At 47.6% G+C, this 19,635-nt stretch overlaps 2 protein-coding genes and 1 pseudogene across 2 annotated transcripts; 2 read left to right on the forward strand and 1 right to left on the reverse strand.

Annotated features, from left to right (window-relative positions):
- The first annotated feature begins 1,283 nt into the window (after nucleotides 1–1,283).
- On the forward strand, nucleotides 1,284–1,790 carry LOC128973240 (histone H2A-beta, sperm-like). Its single transcript, XM_054389535.1, has one exon. It carries the CDS (start codon nucleotides 1,284–1,286, stop codon nucleotides 1,788–1,790), a length of 507 nt encoding a protein of 168 aa, XP_054245510.1.
- Nucleotides 1,791–9,541: 7,751 nt separating this feature from the next.
- LOC128973329 (olfactory receptor 2A2-like) lies at nucleotides 9,542–10,351 on the reverse strand (annotated as a pseudogene).
- Nucleotides 10,352–18,439: 8,088 nt separating this feature from the next.
- Nucleotides 18,440–19,160, forward strand: LOC128973426 (olfactory receptor 2A2-like). The gene is given in 2 exon segments (XM_054389772.1): nucleotides 18,440–18,808; nucleotides 18,810–19,160. Coding segments are annotated over 2 exon segments (720 nt in total).
- Nucleotides 19,161–19,635: the final 475 nt, after the last annotated feature.

Consider the following 19,635-nt stretch of genomic DNA (forward strand, 5'->3'; position numbering starts at 1 on the left):
AAAAATGAGAAATGGAACATAAATAGATCATGTGTACACATTACCATATGTGTTATTAGTGTGGGGCTTACACTATTCTATCTAGGAATGTAAAAAAGTGATCAGAAAGTGTACTTTGGGAGCTGCACAACTGAGACTTAGGTGTCCATTTTTCACTTTAATGAGAATTTACCCAAACACAATTCTTTATATCAACACTAAAATAAAAATGGTCAGTCTAAATGCACAAAAGAAATGTAGATCATTAAAATAGTACATCAGCTATGTAGATGGAGCATAAGAAAACAAAACATTTAATACAAAATTCTAAAAAAACACACAAAGTTTCCAGAAACCAAACTCTACTTACAATCAGCATGGGTTTTATTATGGTTGGTTGGTTTGTTTCTTTTCCTTACAAATGTGTTTGGTTAGAAAACTGTCATTGGTAAAACATATTTATTTGTATTTGTAAATATCTAAAATTATCCATGAACTTCGTGCTCTAAATTAATTCATGGACTTTTTGAGAGTTCCATTCTACAGCCTCTCTTATACACTGAAATAAAGGATTTAGAATTTAAGACAAATGAGGAGAGAAAGAGAGCACAAGAAGAAATTACCTCAAGTGGCAGTAGGGGAGGTTTAGATTGGGTATTAAGAAACACTTCTGCATGGTAAGTGGTAAGGCATTGGGAGAGGATGCCCAGGGAAGTGGTGGAGTAACAGTCCCTGGAGGTGTTCAAAACAAATACAGACATAGCACTTTTGGACATGGTTTAGTGGGCATGGTGGTGTTGGGTTGACAGTTGGACTTGATGATCTGAGAGGTCTTTTCCAACCTTAAGGATTCTATGAATCCATGAACAGATAAGACACTTTCTTCATTCAACCTTGTCCAACTAACATGTTTCAGATATAATTTCCAGTGGAGAAAAGTGGAGAGCTCATTCGCAAAGGACGATGGCAGTGAGGATGATGCCAGTGAGGATGATGCCAGTGAGGGCGATGTCAGCAATGGCAGGTGAGGACACAAAGGAAGTCCTTTCCGATTGGTCCCTGCCACCCAATGAGAGAGCTTACTCCTGTTGCCCAGGACCAGAACCTGCCCAGGAGAGGACCTGAGCCTTCAGTTGTGGCCTTCCTGCCCCAGACAACACTTGGCCAGGCCAGCAAGGACAGGTGGAAGCAAGCCAAGCCCAGACACAGGACCCACCAGTGCACGGTCAGCAAGGAAAACCAGCACAGGTGTGCAAGGCAGGCAGGGCTGAGGAAGGCACAGCACAAAGCCAGTTATGAGCAGCATGTTCAGAGCAGAGGAGGACACCACGGTGTCTGAGGAGGAGAGTGAGCCCGAGGTGACACTTTCTGGGAGCCTTCCTGGAGGCAGCGAAGCGAGAGCCAAAAGGAGCCGCTTCTCCCGGTCCTCCCGGGCAGGGCTGCTCTTCCCTGTGAGTCGCGTAGATGGGCAGCTGCGCAGGGGACGCTTTGCCGGGCGCTTGGCAGCCAGGGCCCCTGTCTATCTGGCTGCGGTGCTGCAGTGTGTGACGCACAAGGCCCTGGACGTGGCTGGCAAGATTGCCAAGCGGAGCAAGCAGCAGCGCATTGCTCCAGCACACTTGCAGCTGGCGGCGCAGAAGAGCTCTCAACTCCACAAGCTCCTGCACGCAGACATCTTCGGGAGCCATGGGAGGGCTGTCCCCAAGAGCCGGCGTGTGGCCTCACCCTCCAGAAAGAAGACAGCCAGCAGGAACAAGAGATGCCCTGGGCAAAGAGCTGCACCTGGTCATGCCAGAGCTGCGGTCAAGTGAGAAGAGACCCACGCTGGCAAGGCAAGGCAAGGGCTGCCACATGGGCAAGGCTCTTGCCAAATCCAGCCCTATGGGCTAGGGGAACAATAAAAAAGATTTTGCAACTCCATATGTGATATTGGGCTTTTTGTGTCATGTGTTGGGGTAGTGTCTCCTGGCTGGACAAGGGCACACAGATGGACACAGGCAGGAAGCTCTGCAAAGGGAGACTGTAGAGAATCACAGAATCATTTTGGTTGGAAAAGTCCCTTTAAGATTATTGAGTCCAAGCCTTGCAGCGGAAGGTGGCAAACTGCCTGGAGCGCAACTCTTTCTCCAGCTTGGGTTTGCAGTTGGTCTGAATGCAGCTGAGAGGGGAAGAAGAGATCTGATCCAAAAGGACGGTTGCAGGCTGTGAGGGGTGTTGAGGGTGAATATTTCTTGAAGAGCAAAGTGCCCTTGAGTTCACTTCAGTGCCCAGCACTTCAGCTGTGTTTGCCCTTCCTGAATGCAGAGGGCAGGAAAGCATTTCACAGAATCACAAAAATCACAGAAAAATCTGGGGCTGGAAGGGACCTCAAAAGATCATTTAGTCCAACCCTCGTGGTACCCCACCTGCACCATATTACACAGGAACACATCCAGGCGAGTTTTGAATATCTCCAGAGTGGGAGACTCCACAACCTCCCTGGACAGCCTGTTCCAGTGCACCCTCATCCTCAGAGTGAAAAATTTTTTCCTCATATTTATGTGAAACTTCCTATGCCTCAACTTCCACGCATTGCCCCTTGTCCTGTCATTGAGTACCACTGAGCACCCTCTTGGCGCTCACCCTTTACGCCCTGTCCCCCTCTGGGGCCTCAGGGACTTGGAGCTCCTGAGGACAGCCTCCAGCAGAATAGAGACAAAGAAGACATTTAGTAACTCCTCCTTCTTTGTGTCCTCAATCATCAAGGCAACCATCTCCTTCAGCCTCTGGTCTTAGCTTTTCTTGCAATGTAATTGAAGAAGCCTTTTTTGTCGTTCCTGACCTCCCCTGCAAGATTGAATTCCAATGAGGCCTTAGCCTTCCTAGTTGAATCCCTACATCCTCTAACAACAGTCTTATACTCCTCCCAAGTGGCCAGTCCCTACTTCCATGATCTGTAGACTCTCTCCTTCCACCTCAATTTGCTTAGCATCTCCCTACTTAACCATGTGGGTCTCCTGGCTCCCTTTCTCAATTTCCTACCCTTTGGATGAAGTACCTCTTGAGTACTAACCAACTGTCTTGGGCCCCTCTGCCTTCTAGTGCCCTGTCCCATGAGAATTCCCCTAGCAATTGCTTGAAAAGGCCAAAGTTGGCCCTGCTGAAATCCAGTGTTGTGATCTTGCTTGGTACTTGGTTCCTATCACACAAGATCCTGAACTCTACCATCTTGTGGTCGCTGCAGCCAAGGCTGCCCTCAACCTTCACTGCTTCAACCAGACCCTCCTTGTTGGTGAGGATCAGGTCCACTAGCACTCCTCTCCTAGTTGGTTCCTCCACCATTTGCATCATGAAGTTATCATCATTGTGCTGGAGGAACCTCCTGGACTGTGGCTGGCTGGCTGCATAGGCCTTCCAGCAGACACCTGAGTAGTTAAAGTCCCCCGTGACAACCAGGGCCTGTGATTGTGAGGCTGCTGTAAGCTGCCTGTAGAAGACCTCATCAACTTCACCAGCCTGATCAGGTGGTCTGTAACAAACACCCACAACAGTGTCACCCATGCTGGCCTGCCCCTTAATTTGCACCTGCAAACTATCAACTTGCCCCTCATCCACCCCTAGGCTGAACTCAACCCATTCTAGTTGCTCCGTCACATAGACAGCAACTCCACCACCTCGCTTTATTGACCTGTCTTTCCTAAAAAGGACATAGCCATCCATGGCCACACTCCAGCCGTGGGAGCTGTCCCTCCACGTCTCTGTAATCTCAACCAGACCATAACCCCTTGACCGTACATGGGTTTCTACCTCCTCCTGTTTGTTCCCCATGCTGCGTGTGTTGGAGTACAGGCATTCCAGGGAGCGGGCTGAGCACGCTAATTCTACCCTGGCAGGGTGGGAGGTCTTCTGGTCTTCATTTGCACTCACCACAGACACCACCCCAGTTCCCACAGCTGCCTGCCCATGCAAAGGCCAGTGGCTGTTGTCTCCCACGTCATTCTTTCCATGACTCTCGGAGAGCCCTTGGGAACCTGATCCAGCCTGAGCACTCTGACTTCCTTTCTTTCAGGTGAAGAGCACATGGACAGGACCTCCTCTGGGATCTTCCCGTTGGACATACCCTCCAGCGGAGACCCTGGGAGGGCAGGAAAAGCTGCTTTCTGACAGTGACTGTTACTCATTTCACCCCACTTTTCCTGCTTATCATTTAGGTTCACAGCTCGTTCGTTGCAGGGTTTCATAGCAACTCTTGTCATGAAGCACTTTGACTCAAGGAACAGCTACAATACCCTCATCTTTCCATCTTGTTCTACTAACAGGTTTCAGAAATGGCTTGCAGTGGAGACAAAGGGAAAGAAACATTCATCTCTTTAAGCCTCAGAGACAATACATGGAACAGAAACACATCCCTAAGGCATTGGGAAATGGTCTCAGTGGCAGCACAAACTGCATGTTGCTGATGTAAATGACACTGAAATAAATATTGATACTGCGGGGAATTTATAAACCAAGCAGGAATTCCTTAATGGTCATCAGGACTCCAAATGCAACAAAGTCACCTGCTGCAGTTATTACATCTCTTAAGATCACCCTTTAACAATTATCCAACAATTATCTAACTCTACCAAGTGTGATGCTAACCTATGTCCTCCCATATCTCTTCAAGTATAATCTGCTTTTGCTTAATCACAAGGTATTTTTCCCAGCTATGGGGCAAGCCTGGAGTGGAGGAGGGGAGGATGGTTACTGACTCCGAGGCGTGCAAAATCCAAGCTGTGCTACTGCTTTCAACCTCTCTGCCAGTGGCCCAGTAATTTCCAGTCCTCTTTGAGAATGTCATTGCCCCGTATGACACGTGAAGACCAGCACGCTTTTTCCAGCAATGGGGTGACAGGAGGAAGCAGGCATCTCCAAAGAATAGGGGTTATTGCCAGGTGCACAGGGCACTCCAGGAGATACCTTAATTGTAGGACTGGGCTGTGAACAGGAGACGTGGGCACAGGTGAGCTTTGACAGAGCAAAGGGAGTCAGAGGGAGCATGGTCAGACCTGCCTCAAATAGCACCAGTCATGTTCAGATCCTTCAAGCCACGTCAAGGGAGAGAAAATGGACACAAAGGAGAAAGGAAAGGAGTGCAGAGAGGAAAAGAGGTCAGCAATGGCACATGGGTGGTGATTCAGTGCTTTGGGCAAAGTGGGATCGTGACAGCATAGAGGGAGCTCTCAGCATGATAAAGTGCGAGAGGGCAAAGTCCCACATCTGCGGGGACAAGACAGAGGAAGAGCTAGAGGCAGCGACTGGGAAAACCCCTCTGTCTCATGCCTTTCACGCACACAGGAGTAAAATGGGGAAGCTGTGGTCTCTCCAGAAGGCTGACCGTTGTTCTCTCATCTTGCTTGCAGTTCAGCAATCCCACTAAAAACCAGTTATCACAGTAACAAATTAATGGACTCACTGCAATACCAGCATGAGCTGAACTTTCATTCTCAACAAGCTGCCACTGAAGTAAATGTGAAGGAAGCATTGGTGCATGTGCCCACAAGCAGAAGGCTCATATCTGTTATGGACATGAGAGAGAACAGGGCAAGAGGGCAGGGAAACACAGGAAAAACCTGGAGCCTCCTTCCCCAGCTGCATTTGCCATGGCAATGTTTCCATTCCTTCAGCGGCAAAAGCGGAGAACTGCAGACCAGGTTGTGCTGGCTACCCGTGGCCAAAGGTGGCAGAGGAGCAGAGACCACCATCATCTGTACTTGCCTTGGGCACCCTGCACATCCAGCTCCTAACATTGATGCTTGCAGACATGTAAATACTCAGCAGAAGCACTCTTATCTTTTAAGAGCCTCAAGTGTGGCCCATGTGGAAGTACAACAACCACCCTGGGACACCACTTGTGCCACTGTGTGATGGTTTTAAGACTGTTTTCTAAATTTTCCTTCACAAAGTTTGAGCAGAGAAAGTGAAAGAATGTAAGTAAATCACTATTGGGTGTCACAAAGCAAAACAATGATTATTCTAAACACTTCCATTGGAGAGACAGAAATGTTTAAGAATCACTACTCTAAACAAGATACGGGACAGCAGGGAGTTGAGCACTCTCACAGTCCGTCTTCTCTTTTTCTGCCTGCTTCTTTTCTCTCCTGGCTGAAGATAACACACTTGCATACTGACCTTGACAAGCTAAATCTAACAGCCTCTCTGCTTCTTGACTCTCTGCCTTCTGCCAAGGGGGTCTGGGGGGAGTCCATGGCTGGGGGGGGGGGGGAGGCCACATGGGAAAAGGCCCCTTGGGAAAGAAGCACAGCCCCTTGAGAGGAGGGGGAAGCCAGGGGGTGTTGGAGGGGGATTTCAGCTCTCACTCTGTTATAGACTGACAGAAGCCCCGTCAAAACTTTTACCATTGCAACACTGACTCCTTCATGATGCTTTGCGTGGCTCTTCTCCCAGCACCACAGGACCCTTTGGCCAGGCAGAGCCTTGGCCAGCTGGCACCATCACCCAAAGTACTGGGTAGGACCATGAGACCCACACACTGGGTTCAGACTCTGGCAGGATCCTCCCTTTGTGGGACCTCAGCCACAGCCACCACTGCTGCTGCAGCACTTGTTGCCCAATCGCTGACTGATGAAAGTTCGGATTTCACCCTTGACTTCTGCCAAGTTCATTTCCATTCTCAGCCATTTCCTCATATGTTCTTTCATCCACTTCTCCACCTGCAGCTGCTCCCTGCAAGAGCCAGCTCTCACCTGCTCCTCCCTTCCCTGTAGTGCTCTTCAGCTGTGCTTTCCTTACCATCTCAGGGACAAAGTGACTCCTGTTGTATACTCACAGGAAAATCCCTCCTCAACCCCAACATCTGAAACCCCACGGTGGCCCCCAAGGACCAAAACAGAGATTTTTGCTGAGAAAAGAGTGATTGAACGGAGGGAGATGGAGACAGGAAAAAGGCACCTGAGTGGGCAGCACACCAAAACTTAGCTGCTGTGTACATGCTTAGATGTCCCTGTGGACCTGGCCTTTGTTAACTGTGAAAGGTGAAGCTCCTGCAGTCCCAGCCTCTCATGGTAATTCTGCTCTGTGATTTGAAGGAAGGCACAGATAGAAAGGCACCCGCATCTTGTGCGCTTGGCCATAGGAGTCCTGAGGAACACAACAACAGGGTGGAGCTCAGGCTCATGTTTTCTGGCTGGAGGAAAACATGTTGTCAAGGGCTTCAGCTCAGGAGGCTGTCAGCTCTCACATAATTTCAAAAGAAACATGTGGTTATACATAAATTTCCTCACAGTGATCCCTTTGCTTATGCCAGTGAGTCATGGCTTAGTTGTGCAGCAGTCTGTAAAACGGAATAGGAAAATCTTGAATGACACTTGGAGTTGTTAGTGACAGTGCCTGCTCAGAGCAAGTTGTTCTAATGTGGTTTGCAGTGTGGTTTAAAGGAGACGACTTCAGCAGGACTTAGACTGCATGTGAGTGAGAAGGAAGGACATGAGAGTCAAGCAGCAGCATTGTCAACTGGCCAAGAAGTACTTACATGGGCACCGACTGACTTGGTGTTTGCCTCTAATCTTGCTGAATCTGACCAGGGAGGAAGGACTTGAGGCAGGGAAGTGGAAGTAAGCCTTGCGCATGAGCAGAAGCACCAACCCTTGAGCAAGGTGTCAGATCTCCATGTAGCTTTCTCTGGCCATGCTTCAGATGTATTGACTGCAACCCACTGACACAGAGCAGAAGGGTGTAAGAGAGCCAGTCCACATCCCTTTGTCCAGACAGCTGCTATACTCCAGAAGGCCAAGGCATTGTTGAGGAACGTATTCTTTAATCTATTAACAATATGGAAAATATTAATAAAAATATTTATAACGTTTTATTAATATGAGAAATTGCCAAAAAACTATTAAATAGGTTTGATATATAGTTAGAATGTATATTTACAGTAGGAATGTACAGCATCTAGGCAAATATAACAATTCTAACAATTCTATGCAAGCCGGTAGGAGCCTCAGAAAGACAGAACCCCTGGGAGCGAAATGGCGCTCAGTCACAGCAGGGGGAGACTCAACAAGAACCACTAAGCCAAAGAGGCAATGAATTAATTACTCACAGCTGATTCCACCCAAGTGGGGAGTGCTGCTGCTGTGTATTAAGCTGTTGAGGCTTTTGGGTCGCTCTCGTGTGCCGCTGGCACGGCAGGTTGCTGGCAAGAAAGGCCACACGGTCTCGAGCTGGCTTGGCTTCAGCAGACGGCGGGGCGGTTTTCAATGCGTTCTTCGCAACGGGCACTTGCTTTGTCCTGGGTAAACTGAGGCACAGCAAATTCTGGTTGCAAAGGGAAGCAGGCTTGGCTCTGGCTCCTAAGCTCGTGGCTTCTCTGGCTTGCAGGATCTGTAGGCTCGAGGCTTTTATCCCAGGCTCTGGACCAGGCACTCAAGGCAGAGCAAGGCAACTTGAGGCAACTTCAAGCAAGATAGGTCCAATCAGGTTCAAGCAAGGCTTAAGCAAGGCTTAAGCAAGGTTGGAGCAAGGCAAGGGCAACTGGAAATCGGCCTGTATATATATCTTGCCCGAGATTCAACTGGGCCAATAGGACAACTGAAGCCAGCACATAGTTACCCAATGAAAAGGGATTCTGCCAGGCTGTGGTCATAAAAGGCAGAAACATAAGAGCTGGTCAGGGAGGAGCAGTGGCCGGTACATGTGCTCTCACCCCAGAAGCAAACTTGTTTACCAGACACGCATGGTTCTGTCCCCTTTGCTCCTTTTCCCACGTTACCCCAACTTTCTGCAGGAAGGAGCAGGGAAAGGGGACCATGTCTAGACACATCAAGGCCTGTCTGGGTTTTGTGCTGGGCTTGTTTGGCCCTACAGGCCAGGTGTTCCTCAGTCTCACACCAAGTGGCCCCTCAGTTCTCTCAAGTGTTCTAAAACCAGACGCAATGAGTGTCTAGCTTTAAAAGACAGCTCTGAGTGGTTGGATTTTCAGGTGCTCTTTCTGGTTTTCAGTTCTGCTTTTCTCATGTTCAGTAGAAAAAGACCAGCTTCACCAGGACTCAAATAAGAATGGACTCATGCAGATGGTTTACTAACCATGTGTAGCAACCTGATCTAGGTGAACCTGCTCTAGCAGTGATGTTGGACTAAATGATTTTCAGAGGTCCCTTCCAACCCCTAACATTCTGTGATGCTGTGCAATACAAATATGGTAGGAGAAAATAATATCCTATTAGATCAACGGACACACTCACAAAAAAGTCTGCTACACACTAGCTTGTTCTGAAGGATATTTAGGACCAGCAAGACAAACTGGTTTTTTTCTTCCAGCTGAATCGGTAGTTGTGGTAGAACATGCTGCCTGCCTAGGATGGCTACTTATGAGGAAGAGTAATTTGTTATTTTGAATAAAAGAAATAATAATTAGTTGGGTTTGTTTTGATCTTTGCTAAACTGTAGAGAGAAACAAGGACAAATATAATTGGATAATATCTTGTGTTATGTTTTAAACACTTCAAATTCAGTGAGAAATACCCAAAAAGCTCAAGAAGACAGAGTAGAAAGACAAGGGACAGGTGAAAGCCTAGAGCCTGAACTACATAGAATGAAAGACTCTGTTCCTTTTCTGGAGCTTCGGTAAAGCTACCTTTACCTACTTCTTCCTCACACTCTAAATCAGGGATTTCAAAGTGGGACTGAAGAGACTGTAGAAAAGGGAAAACACTTTCTCAGAGGAGTTGCTGCTCCATGCACCATGCACTCGGAGATGGCATTTCCGTTAAACAGACCAGCCACGGTTAGGTGGCAGTTGCAGGTTGAGAAGGTTTTGTGCCATCCTGGTCCTGAGCAGATGTGCGGAATGGTGGCCATGATGTGCAGGTAGGAAATTAGGATTAAGTCTAAAGGGAAGGGGAGGAAGCACACACAAACAGCGAAGATCAGGACTTCACAGACACTAGTGTCAGTGTAAGCCAGCTTTAAGACAACAAGGATTTCACAGAAGTAGTGGTCAGCCTCAGAGGGACCACAAAAAAGACAGGTGTAAAGCCAGAGAGGCTTTCAGTGTACCAAATATGAACCCAAAAGCACAGGAAAATGCTGCAAGGGTGAGGCACATAATGAGGGCATAGCAGAGGGGATGACAAATTGCCACACAGCGATCATAAGGCATCATAGCCAGCAGCACACGCTCTGTAAGAGCAAAGATTAAACAAAGGTGTATCTGTGTCCCACACCCAGCAAAAGAGATGGTCCTGCCTTGTCCAACAAGGTTCCTCAGCATATAGAGGATGTTCTTGGAGGCATAATACATGTCCAGGATGGAGAAATGGCAGAGGAAGTAGTAGGTGGGGCTGTGGAAGTGGTAGTCCAGGCAGATAAGCACAAAGGCAAGCACATATCCCATCAGAGTGGCGCAGCCCAGGACAGAGAAAAGACTAAAAAAGGCAGAGCCACAGGGCTGGATTGCTGGAGAACCCTAGCAGGATGAATTCTGTGACAGTTGTTTCATCCTGCATGCTGTGCTGGAGGTGAGGCAGCGCAAACCATGGCCACAGAGATCTGGAAGGGAAGGTGCAAGGAGAAGGACAGAAAATGGAGAGTTTTCCTAAGATGTTGTGTCCTTTTCTCTTTATACCACATCTCCCTTCTCCCTGGTTTTCCCTCTGACTCCAGCGGAAGGGACACTGTTTTGATCACCAACAAGCAGTAAAAAAACTAAAGCACACGAAGGACAGGGAGGTGATTCAGGGCAGCCAGCATGGCTTCACCAGAGGCAAGTCCTGCCTCACCCCAAGGCAAGAATCTGCCCCACTGACCACAACCCTCAGAGCTCATTTCGCCTCACTGTCCAATCACCCAACCCAATCACGCTTCTCTTGTGGGACCTATGTTTTGCTTGCGGAGCTATTAGACACGTCATCTCCATAGTTCTGTGTAAGGAGGGAGGCAACTCAGAGCTTGAGGCCATGTTTTCTCACGGACAGAAGAAATTACAGAAAGCAACAACAAAATGCCTAATGTTACCTGGTGTCCTTCCCTTTCTTCCCCAACAATTGGAACTGATGAGGGAATTTGTTCTCCAACAGTTTTCAAGTCTTTGCAGTGCTGTTAAGGCTGGGTCTTGCACTATTTTCACACAGGTTATCCTCAGTTCTCTTCCAGAGAAAATCCAGTTTCTTTTATAAGCATCTGTACCGGCCAGAAGCTTTTCCAAACTAAAGTCCTTGTAGCGTTGTAGGATAAAATGAAAAAAACCCAAAAGAAAACAGGGGAGAAGTTGTGCTTTAAATCTCAATACTTTGTTCCGAGTTTCCCTGAAGTGAAAAAAAAACGACCAACCAACCAACAAAAACCCCCTAGGTTCTCTACAGTGCATTTTGTAGGAAGGCTCAGTGGGAATGCTTCTGGAAAGGGGAGGCAATCTTTTATTTTCAGCAAAACTGTTTTCACTCATGCTCCTTCTGCCATGCATTTCACTCTCACATTCTCTCATATTCACAAAGCCAAGACATGTTTCTCCAAATAGTCTGAGAAGCAATAATAGTACCAAAGAGGAGAGCTGCTAGCAGCTGCTGAGTTCTCATCGTATCTCTGGAGGTTCTTCTTGATTGGCAATCATTATTAATTATTGTTGAATTTTGGTTGCATCTCTTGCATGTTCCATGAGTAGATGCACTGAGATCTTTTGTCTGGCTATCCTCCCTTGCTCTATGCAAGTCAGAGGGAAAAATTACTGAGTCTCAATATTCTTTATTTTCCCACTGGAGTATTTTATGGCTGCAATCCAGATTTTCAGCTCTTGGTCACCTCCTTTTGCCCTTGCTCACCTTACTTTTATGGCTTCAAAATGATGTGGTCCTCGTTCTCTGCTTATTTGAATGACAGCCTTCCACACCAACTAAGGCACGTGATGCCTTTAGCTCGTGTTCCGTTCTTCATTCAGATGCCTCTTCACACATATTTCCATCCTGATGCTGTTCATTCCAAACTCGAGGTTTCTCTTACAATTACCTACGGTTCAAGACAGTGTTTGCCTCAGAAAAACAAACAGGGCACATGTGGGTAGCTTTGCATTGCTTTGAATGCCAACTGTAGAAAGCTCACTTGTAGGGGACCTGCAAGCAAATGCACCATGTAATTGAAAAGTAGAGTTTCCTAGAAAACACACTTTTTGTGGCATAGCATTTAAACCGGCAGGATTTCATACTTAAAAATGCATCCTATGCTTAGCCATTATTAATTATTTTAAAACTACACTAAGGTATAGTACAATAGTATAGTAACTTGAGGATACTATCGTTTGTTACTAGAAAGTTACCACACAGAAACTGAATACAGCGTGAGATACCATGTGCTGACTTTTAAACCAGTGTACAGTACTCCATAGCTAATCACTGCAGAGGTTTTATTTAGGTAAGACCAAGAGTGTAGGAAAGATGAAACAGGAATTAAGGTCTTAAGACGAGTATTTTCTTTTCCCCTGTGTCCTGCTCATAACTGCCTGTAGCACAGACATCAGAGAAGCTTGTCTTTGTAGGACAGTGAAACAACCAGGAATCTCGCAAAGGAAAAAAAGGGACTCCGCATAGTCTCAGCATTGACCTACTGTACTGCCACCTTCTGGTCCTAGAACCAGAGAATACTAGAATCCGTTTAGGTTGGAAGAGCATAGAGTTCGGCCATAAACGTGATGATATCATGTCCACCACCAAACCATGGCCCTCAACAGCACATCTACACATCTTTTGAGCATCTCCACTGATGGTGACTCCACCCGTTCCTGGGGAGCCTGTTCCAATGCTTGACAACCCATTTCACAAAGAAATTTTTAGTAATATCCAATCTAAAGCTCCTCCATGAGAGCTGGTGTAAAAGCCAAGCTGCAGACCCATACTTTCCCAACAACTAGAAAACAGTGATACCGTTAATAGACCGGTGATCTTTACGAGCAGAACAACTCAAGAACAAATTTTAATTTCTGTTGTGGCTTCATAAAAGTGTTTATGCTTGGAGTCTCCCACAATATTTGGTATCTTACCCAGGCTGTTCAAGTCATAGGACAGCAGGGATGGGATATTTGCTCTTAATTGTAAAGGTAGACCTTTTGTTCAGTTCTGGGCCCCTCACTACAACAGGGGCACTGAGGTTCTGGAGCGCATTCAGAGAAGGGCAAAAAGGCTTTGAAGGGCCTGGAGCACATGACCTATGAGGTGCGTCTGAGGGAGCTGGGGTTGTTCAGTCTGGGGAAGAGGAGGCTGAGGGGAGATATTTTATTGCATTAAGGCAATAAAATTCAGAACTCTGGTGAAATTGGAAAGCAACAAAAAGTTATTATTAATACAGAAGCCAAACAAAATGAGTGCATTCCTGCTAGTGGTACAGCTATTTGCAAACACTCCGCATTTCTGAAATGATCTCATGCACGGAGGATGTTGATCTTCCCACCACCCCAGAGAGGAAGTAGGGATCTGATCCTCAAAGGATGGACTCAGGCTGTGAGGGTGAATGTCTCTAGAAGAGTATAGGGCCCCCGTGGTTCCTTCTGTGCTGTCTCAAAGGGGAATATGATAGCAAGTGCCCTGCAGTCCAGCTGTCTTTGCCCTTCCTGAATGGGGAGGGCAGGAAAGCGTTTGGGCTCATCACAGCCACCACACCAGTTCCCACATCTGCCTGCCCGTGCAGAGCCAGCAGCCAGATCTTCCACATCACTCTTTCCATGGCTCTTGGAGAGCCCTCATGTTTCTGATCCAACCTGAGCACACTGCCTGACTCTCTTTCAGGTGAAAAACACAAGGATAGGCCTTCTCCTGGGATCTTCCCATCAGGCATGCCCCTAGCAGAGACCCTGGAAAGGCAGGATAAGCTGTTTTCTGACAGTGACTGTTAGTCATTTCATCCCACTTTTCCTGCTTATTTCCACACAGCCAGGACTTATGGCTGTTAAGTACCTATCCTATATGTCTAGGCTGAAGTTAGTTTTCTCTGGGACTCCACGGGAAGAGAGGTAAGAGAAACGAAGGGCACACATACCGTAAGGGAAGATGTGCTGTGGTTTCTATGGGCAAGTGCATTCCGCTCAAGACTGCTACGAAAAGGTGACACGGCTCGTTCGTTGCAGGATTTCGTAGAAACTCAGGCACGAAGCTCTTCGTCTCGGTCAGCGCTGGGAGGTCCCAGGGGTTACGGACTGTGCACCTGCACTTTCACCTGGAAGCCGCAGGCTTGGGGCTGGGGCGAGCGGGAATGGGAGGGGACCTGGGGTGGGCGCAGCTGGCGCTGTGGGTTGATATTGGGCCGACGTGGTGCAGTGGTAGGCGGCGCTTGAGATGGGGGCGGTCGGGCTGCTGCTGGACCTGTGCTGCCGTCGGCGGGAGTGGGGCAGTGGGTGCGGCTGCGCAAGGGTGGGAGGGACCGTGAATGGGGCCGAGATGGGACGGTGCTGGGGCCGGGGCAGGAATTGGGATATTGCTCAGGTTGGAGAGAATGAAGCCAGCTGTGGCAGTGGGACTGGCGAAGGAGAGGCTGGAATTGGGATGGGGCTGGAACCGGGCTGGTGCTTGGGTGGGTGGGAATAGAACTCTCCAGGCAGGTTGCCCTCCAGACAATTTGCCATCCTACTTCTCTGCAAGGCTTGGACTCAATGATCTTAAAGGGACTTTTCCAACCAAAATGATTCTGTGATTCTCTACAGTCTCCCTTTGCAGAGCTTTCTGCCTGTGTCTATCTATGTGCCCTTGTCCAGCCAGGAGACACTACCCAAACACATGACACAAAAAGCCCAATATCACATATGGAGTTGCAAAATCTTTTTTATTGTTCCCCTAGCCCATAGGGCTGGATTTGGCAAGAGCCTTGCCCACGTGGCAGCCCTTGCCTTGCCTTGCCAGCGTGGGTCTCTTCTCACTTGACCGCAGCTCTGGCATGACCAGGTGCAGCTCTTTGCCCAGGGCATCTCTTGTTCCTGCTGGCTGTCTTCTTTCTGGAGGGTGAGGCCACACGCCGGCTCTTGGGGACAGCCCTCCCATGGTTCCCGAAGATGTCTGCGTGCAGGAGCTTGTGGAGTTGAGAGCTCTTCTGCGCCGCCAGCTGCAAGTGTGCTGGAGCAATGCGCTGCTGCTTGCTCCGCTTGGCAATCTTGCCAGCCACGTCCAGGGCCTTGTGCGTCACACACTGCAGCACCGCAGCCAGATAGACAGGGGCCCTGGCTGCCAAGCGCCCGGCAAAGCGTCCCCTGCGCAGCTGCCCATCTACGCGACTCACAGGGAAGAGCAGCCCTGCCCGGGAGGACCGGGAGAAGCGGCTCCTTTTGGCTCTCGCTTCGCTGCCTCCAGGAAGGCTCCCAGAAAGTGTCACCTCGGGCTCACTCTCCTCCTCAGACACCGTGGTGTCCTCCTCTGCTCTGAACATGCTGCTCATAACTGGCTTTGTGCTGTGCCTTCCTCAGCCCTGCCTGCCTTGCACACCTGTGCTGGTTTTCCTTGCTGACCATGCACTGGTGGGTCCTGTGTCTGGGCTTGGCTTGCCTCCACCTGTCCTTGCTGGCCTGGCCAAGTGTTGTCTGGGGCAGGAAGGCCACAACTGAAGGCTCAGGTCCTCTCCTGGGCAGGTTCTGGTCCTGGGCAACAGGAGTAAGCTCTCTCATTGGGTGGCAGGGACCAATCGGAAAGGACTTCCTTTGTGTCCTCACCTGCCATTGCTGACATCGCCCTCACTGGCATCATCCTCACTGGCATCATCCTCACTGCCATCGTCCTTTGCGAATGAGCTCTCCACTTTTCTCCACTGGAAATTATATCTGAAACATGTTAGCTGGACAAGGTTGAATGAAGAAAGTGTCTTATCTGTTCATGGATTCATAGAATCCTTAAGGTTGGAGAAGACCTCTCAGATTATCAAGTCCAACTGTCACCCAACACCACCATGCACACTAAACCATGTCCCAGAGTACTATGTCTGCATGTTTTTTGAACACTGCAGGGACTGTTATTTCACCACTTCCCTGGGCAGCCTCTCCCAATGCCTTACCACTTACTGTATAGAAGTGTTACATAATATCCAATCTAAATCTCCCCTACTGGCACTTGAGGTCATTTCCTCTTGTGCTGTCATTTTCTCTCATGGGGAGGTGAGGAAGTATCTCCTAGCATCCAGCCTGAACCTCCCTTGGTGCAGCTTGAAACCATTTCCATGCTGGACATGATATCATCACGTTTATGGCCGAACTCTATGCTCTTCCAACCTAAACGGATTCTAGTATTCTCTGGTTCTAGGACCAGAAGGTGGCAGTACAGTAGGTCAATGCTGAGACTATGCGGAGTCCCTTTTTTTCCTTTGCGAGATTCCTGGTTGTTTCACTGTCCTACAAAGACAAGCTTCTCTGATGTCTGTGCTACAGGCAGTTATGAGCAGGACACAGGGGAAAAGAAAATACTCGTCTTAAGACCTTAATTCCTGTTTCATCTTTCCTACACTCTTGGTCTTACCTAAATAAAACCTCTGCAGTGATTAGCTATGGAGTACTGTACATTGGTTTAAAAGTCAGCACATGGTATCTCACGCTGTATTCAGTTTCTGTGTGGTAACTTTCTAGTAACAAACGATAGTATCCTCAAGTTACTATACTATTGTACTATACCTTAGTGTAGTTTTAAAATAATTAATAATGGCTAAGCATAGGATGCATTTTTAAGTATGAAATCCTGCCGGTTTAAATGCTATGCCACAAAAAGTGTGTTTTCTAGGAAACTCTACTTTTCAATTACATGGTGCATTTGCTTGCAGGTCCCCTACAAGTGAGCTTTCTACAGTTGGCATCCAAAGCAATGCAAAGCTACCCACATGTGCCCTGTTTGTTTTTCTGAGGCAAACACTGTCTTGAACCATAGGTAATTGTAACAGAAACCTCGAGTTTGGAATGAACAGCATCAGGATGGAAATGTGTGTGAAGAGGCATCTGAATGAAGAACGGAACACGAGCTAAAGGCATCACGTGCCTTAGTTGGTGTGGAAGGCTGTCATTCAAATAAGCAGAGAACGAGGACCACATCGTTTTGAAGCCATAAAAGTAAGGTGAGCAAGGGCAAAAGGAGGTGACCAAGAGCTGAAAATCTGGATTGCAGCCATAAAATACTCCAGTGGGAAAATAAAGAATATTGAGACTCAGTGATTTTTCCCTCTGACTTGCATAGAGCAAGGGAGGATAGCCAGACAAAAGATCTCAGTGCATCTACTCATGGAACATGCAAGAGATGCAACCAAAATTCAACAATAATTAATAATGATTGCCAATCAAGAAGAACCTCCAGAGATACGATGAGAACTCAGCAGCTGCTAGCAGCTCTCCTCTTTGGTACTATTATTGCTTCTCAGACTATTTGGAGAAACATGTCTTGGCTTTGTGAATATGAGAGAATGTGAGAGTGAAATGCATGGCAGAAGGAGCATGAGTGAAAACAGTTTTGCTGAAAATAAAAGATTGCCTCCCCTTTCCAGAAGCATTCCCACTGAGCCTTCCTACAAAATGCACTGTAGAGAACCTAGGGGGTTTTTGTTGGTTGGTTGGTCGTTTTTTTTTCACTTCAGGGAAACTCGGAACAAAGTATTGAGATTTAAAGCACAACTTCTCCCCTGTTTTCTTTTGGGTTTTTTTCATTTTATCCTACAACGCTACAAGGACTTTAGTTTGGAAAAGCTTCTGGCCGGTACAGATGCTTATAAAAGAAACTGGATTTTCTCTGGAAGAGAACTGAGGATAACCTGTGTGAAAATAGTGCAAGACCCAGCCTTAACAGCACTGCAAAGACTTGAAAACTGTTGGAGAACAAATTCCCTCATCAGTTCCAATTGTTGGGGAAGAAAGGGAAGGACACCAGGTAACATTAGGCATTTTGTTGTTGCTTTCTGTAATTTCTTCTGTCCGTGAGAAAACATGGCCTCAAGCTCTGAGTTGCCTCCCTCCTTACACAGAACTATGGAGATGACGTGTCTAATAGCTCCGCAAGCAAAACATAGGTCCCACAAGAGGAGCGTGATTGGGTTGGGTGATTGGACAGTGAGGCGAAATGAGCTCTGAGGGTTGTGGTCAGTGGGGCAGATTCTTGCCTTGGGGTGAGGCAGGACTTGCCTCTGGTGAAGCCATGCTGGCTGCCCTGAATCACCTCCCTGTCCTTCGTGTGCTTTAGTTTTTTTACTGCTTGTTGGTGATCAAAACAGTGTCCCTTCCGCTGGAGTCAGAGGGAAAACCAGGGAGAAGGGAGATGTGGTATAAAGAGAAAAGGACACAACATCTTAGGAAAACTCTCCATTTTCTGTCCTTCTCCTTGCACCTTCCCTTCCAGATCTCTGTGGCCATGGTTTGCGCTGCCTCACCTCCAGCACAGCATGCAGGATGAAACAACTGTCACAGAATTCATCCTGCTAGGGTTCTCCAGCAATCCAGCCCTGTGGCTCTGCCTTTTTTAGTCTTTTCTCTGTCCTCTGCTGCGCCACTCTGATGGGATATGTGCTTGCCTTTGTGCTTATCTGCCTGGACTACCACTTCCACAGCCCCACCTACTACTTCCTCTGCCATTTCTCCATCCTGGACATGTATTATGCCTCCAAGAACATCCTCTATATGCTGAGGAACCTTGTTGGACAAGGCAGGACCATCTCTTTTGCTGGGTGTGGGACACAGATACACCTTTGTTTAATCTTTGCTCTTACAGAGCGTGTGCTGCTGGCTATGATGCCTTATGATCGCTGTGTGGCAATTTGTCATCCCCTCTGCTATGCCCTCATTATGTGCCTCACCCTTGCAGCATTTTCCTGTGCTTTTGGGTTCATATTTGGTACACTGAAAGCCTCTCTGGCTTTACACCTGTCTTTTTTGTGGTCCCTCTGAGGCTGACCACTACTTCTGTGAAATCCTTGTTGTCTTAAAGCTGGCTTACACTGACACTAGTGTCTGTGAAGTCCTGATCTTCGCTGTTTGTGTGTGCTTCCTCCCCTTCCCTTTAGACTTAATCCTAATTTCCTACCTGCACATCATGGCCACCATTCCGCACATCTGCTCAGGACCAGGATGGCACAAAACCTTCTCAACCTGCAACTGCCACCTAACCGTGGCTGGTCTGTTTAACGGAAATGCCATCTCCGTGTGCATGGTGCACGGAGCAGCAACTCCTCTGAGAAAGTGTTTTCCCTTTTCTACAGTCTCTTCAGTCCCACTTTGAAATCCCTGATTTAGAGTGTGAGGAAGAAGTAGGTAAAGGTAGCTTTACCGAAGCTCCAGAAAAGGAACAGAGTCTTTCATTCTATGTAGTTCAGGCTCTAGGCTTTCACCTGTCCCTTGTCTTTCTACTCTGTCTTCTTGAGCTTTTTGGGTATTTCTCACTGAATTTGAAGTGTTTAAAACATAACACAAGATATTATCCAATTATATTTGTCCTTGTTTCTCTCTACAGTTTAGCAAAGATCAAAACAAACCCCAACTAATTATTATTTCTTTTATTCAAAATAACAAATTACTCTTCCTCATAAGTAGCCATCCTAGGCAGGCAGCATGTTCTACCACAACTACCGATTCAGCTGGAATTAAAAAACCAGTTTGTCTTGCTGGTCCTAAATATCCTTCAGAACAAGCTAGTGTGTAGCAGACTTTTTTGTGAGTGTGTCCGTTGATCTAATAGGATATTATTTTCTCCTACC

Source organism: Indicator indicator, chromosome 1 (assembly GCF_027791375.1).
Source record: "Indicator indicator isolate 239-I01 chromosome 1, UM_Iind_1.1, whole genome shotgun sequence".
Classification (NCBI taxonomy): Eukaryota; Metazoa; Chordata; class Aves; order Piciformes; family Indicatoridae; genus Indicator; species Indicator indicator.

Bases quoted from the DNA above. Each gene is read 5' to 3' on its own strand.
- LOC128973240 (XM_054389535.1), top strand. From the start codon at position 1,284: ATGTTCAGAGCAGAGGAGGACACCACGGTGTCTGAGGAGGAGAGTGAG.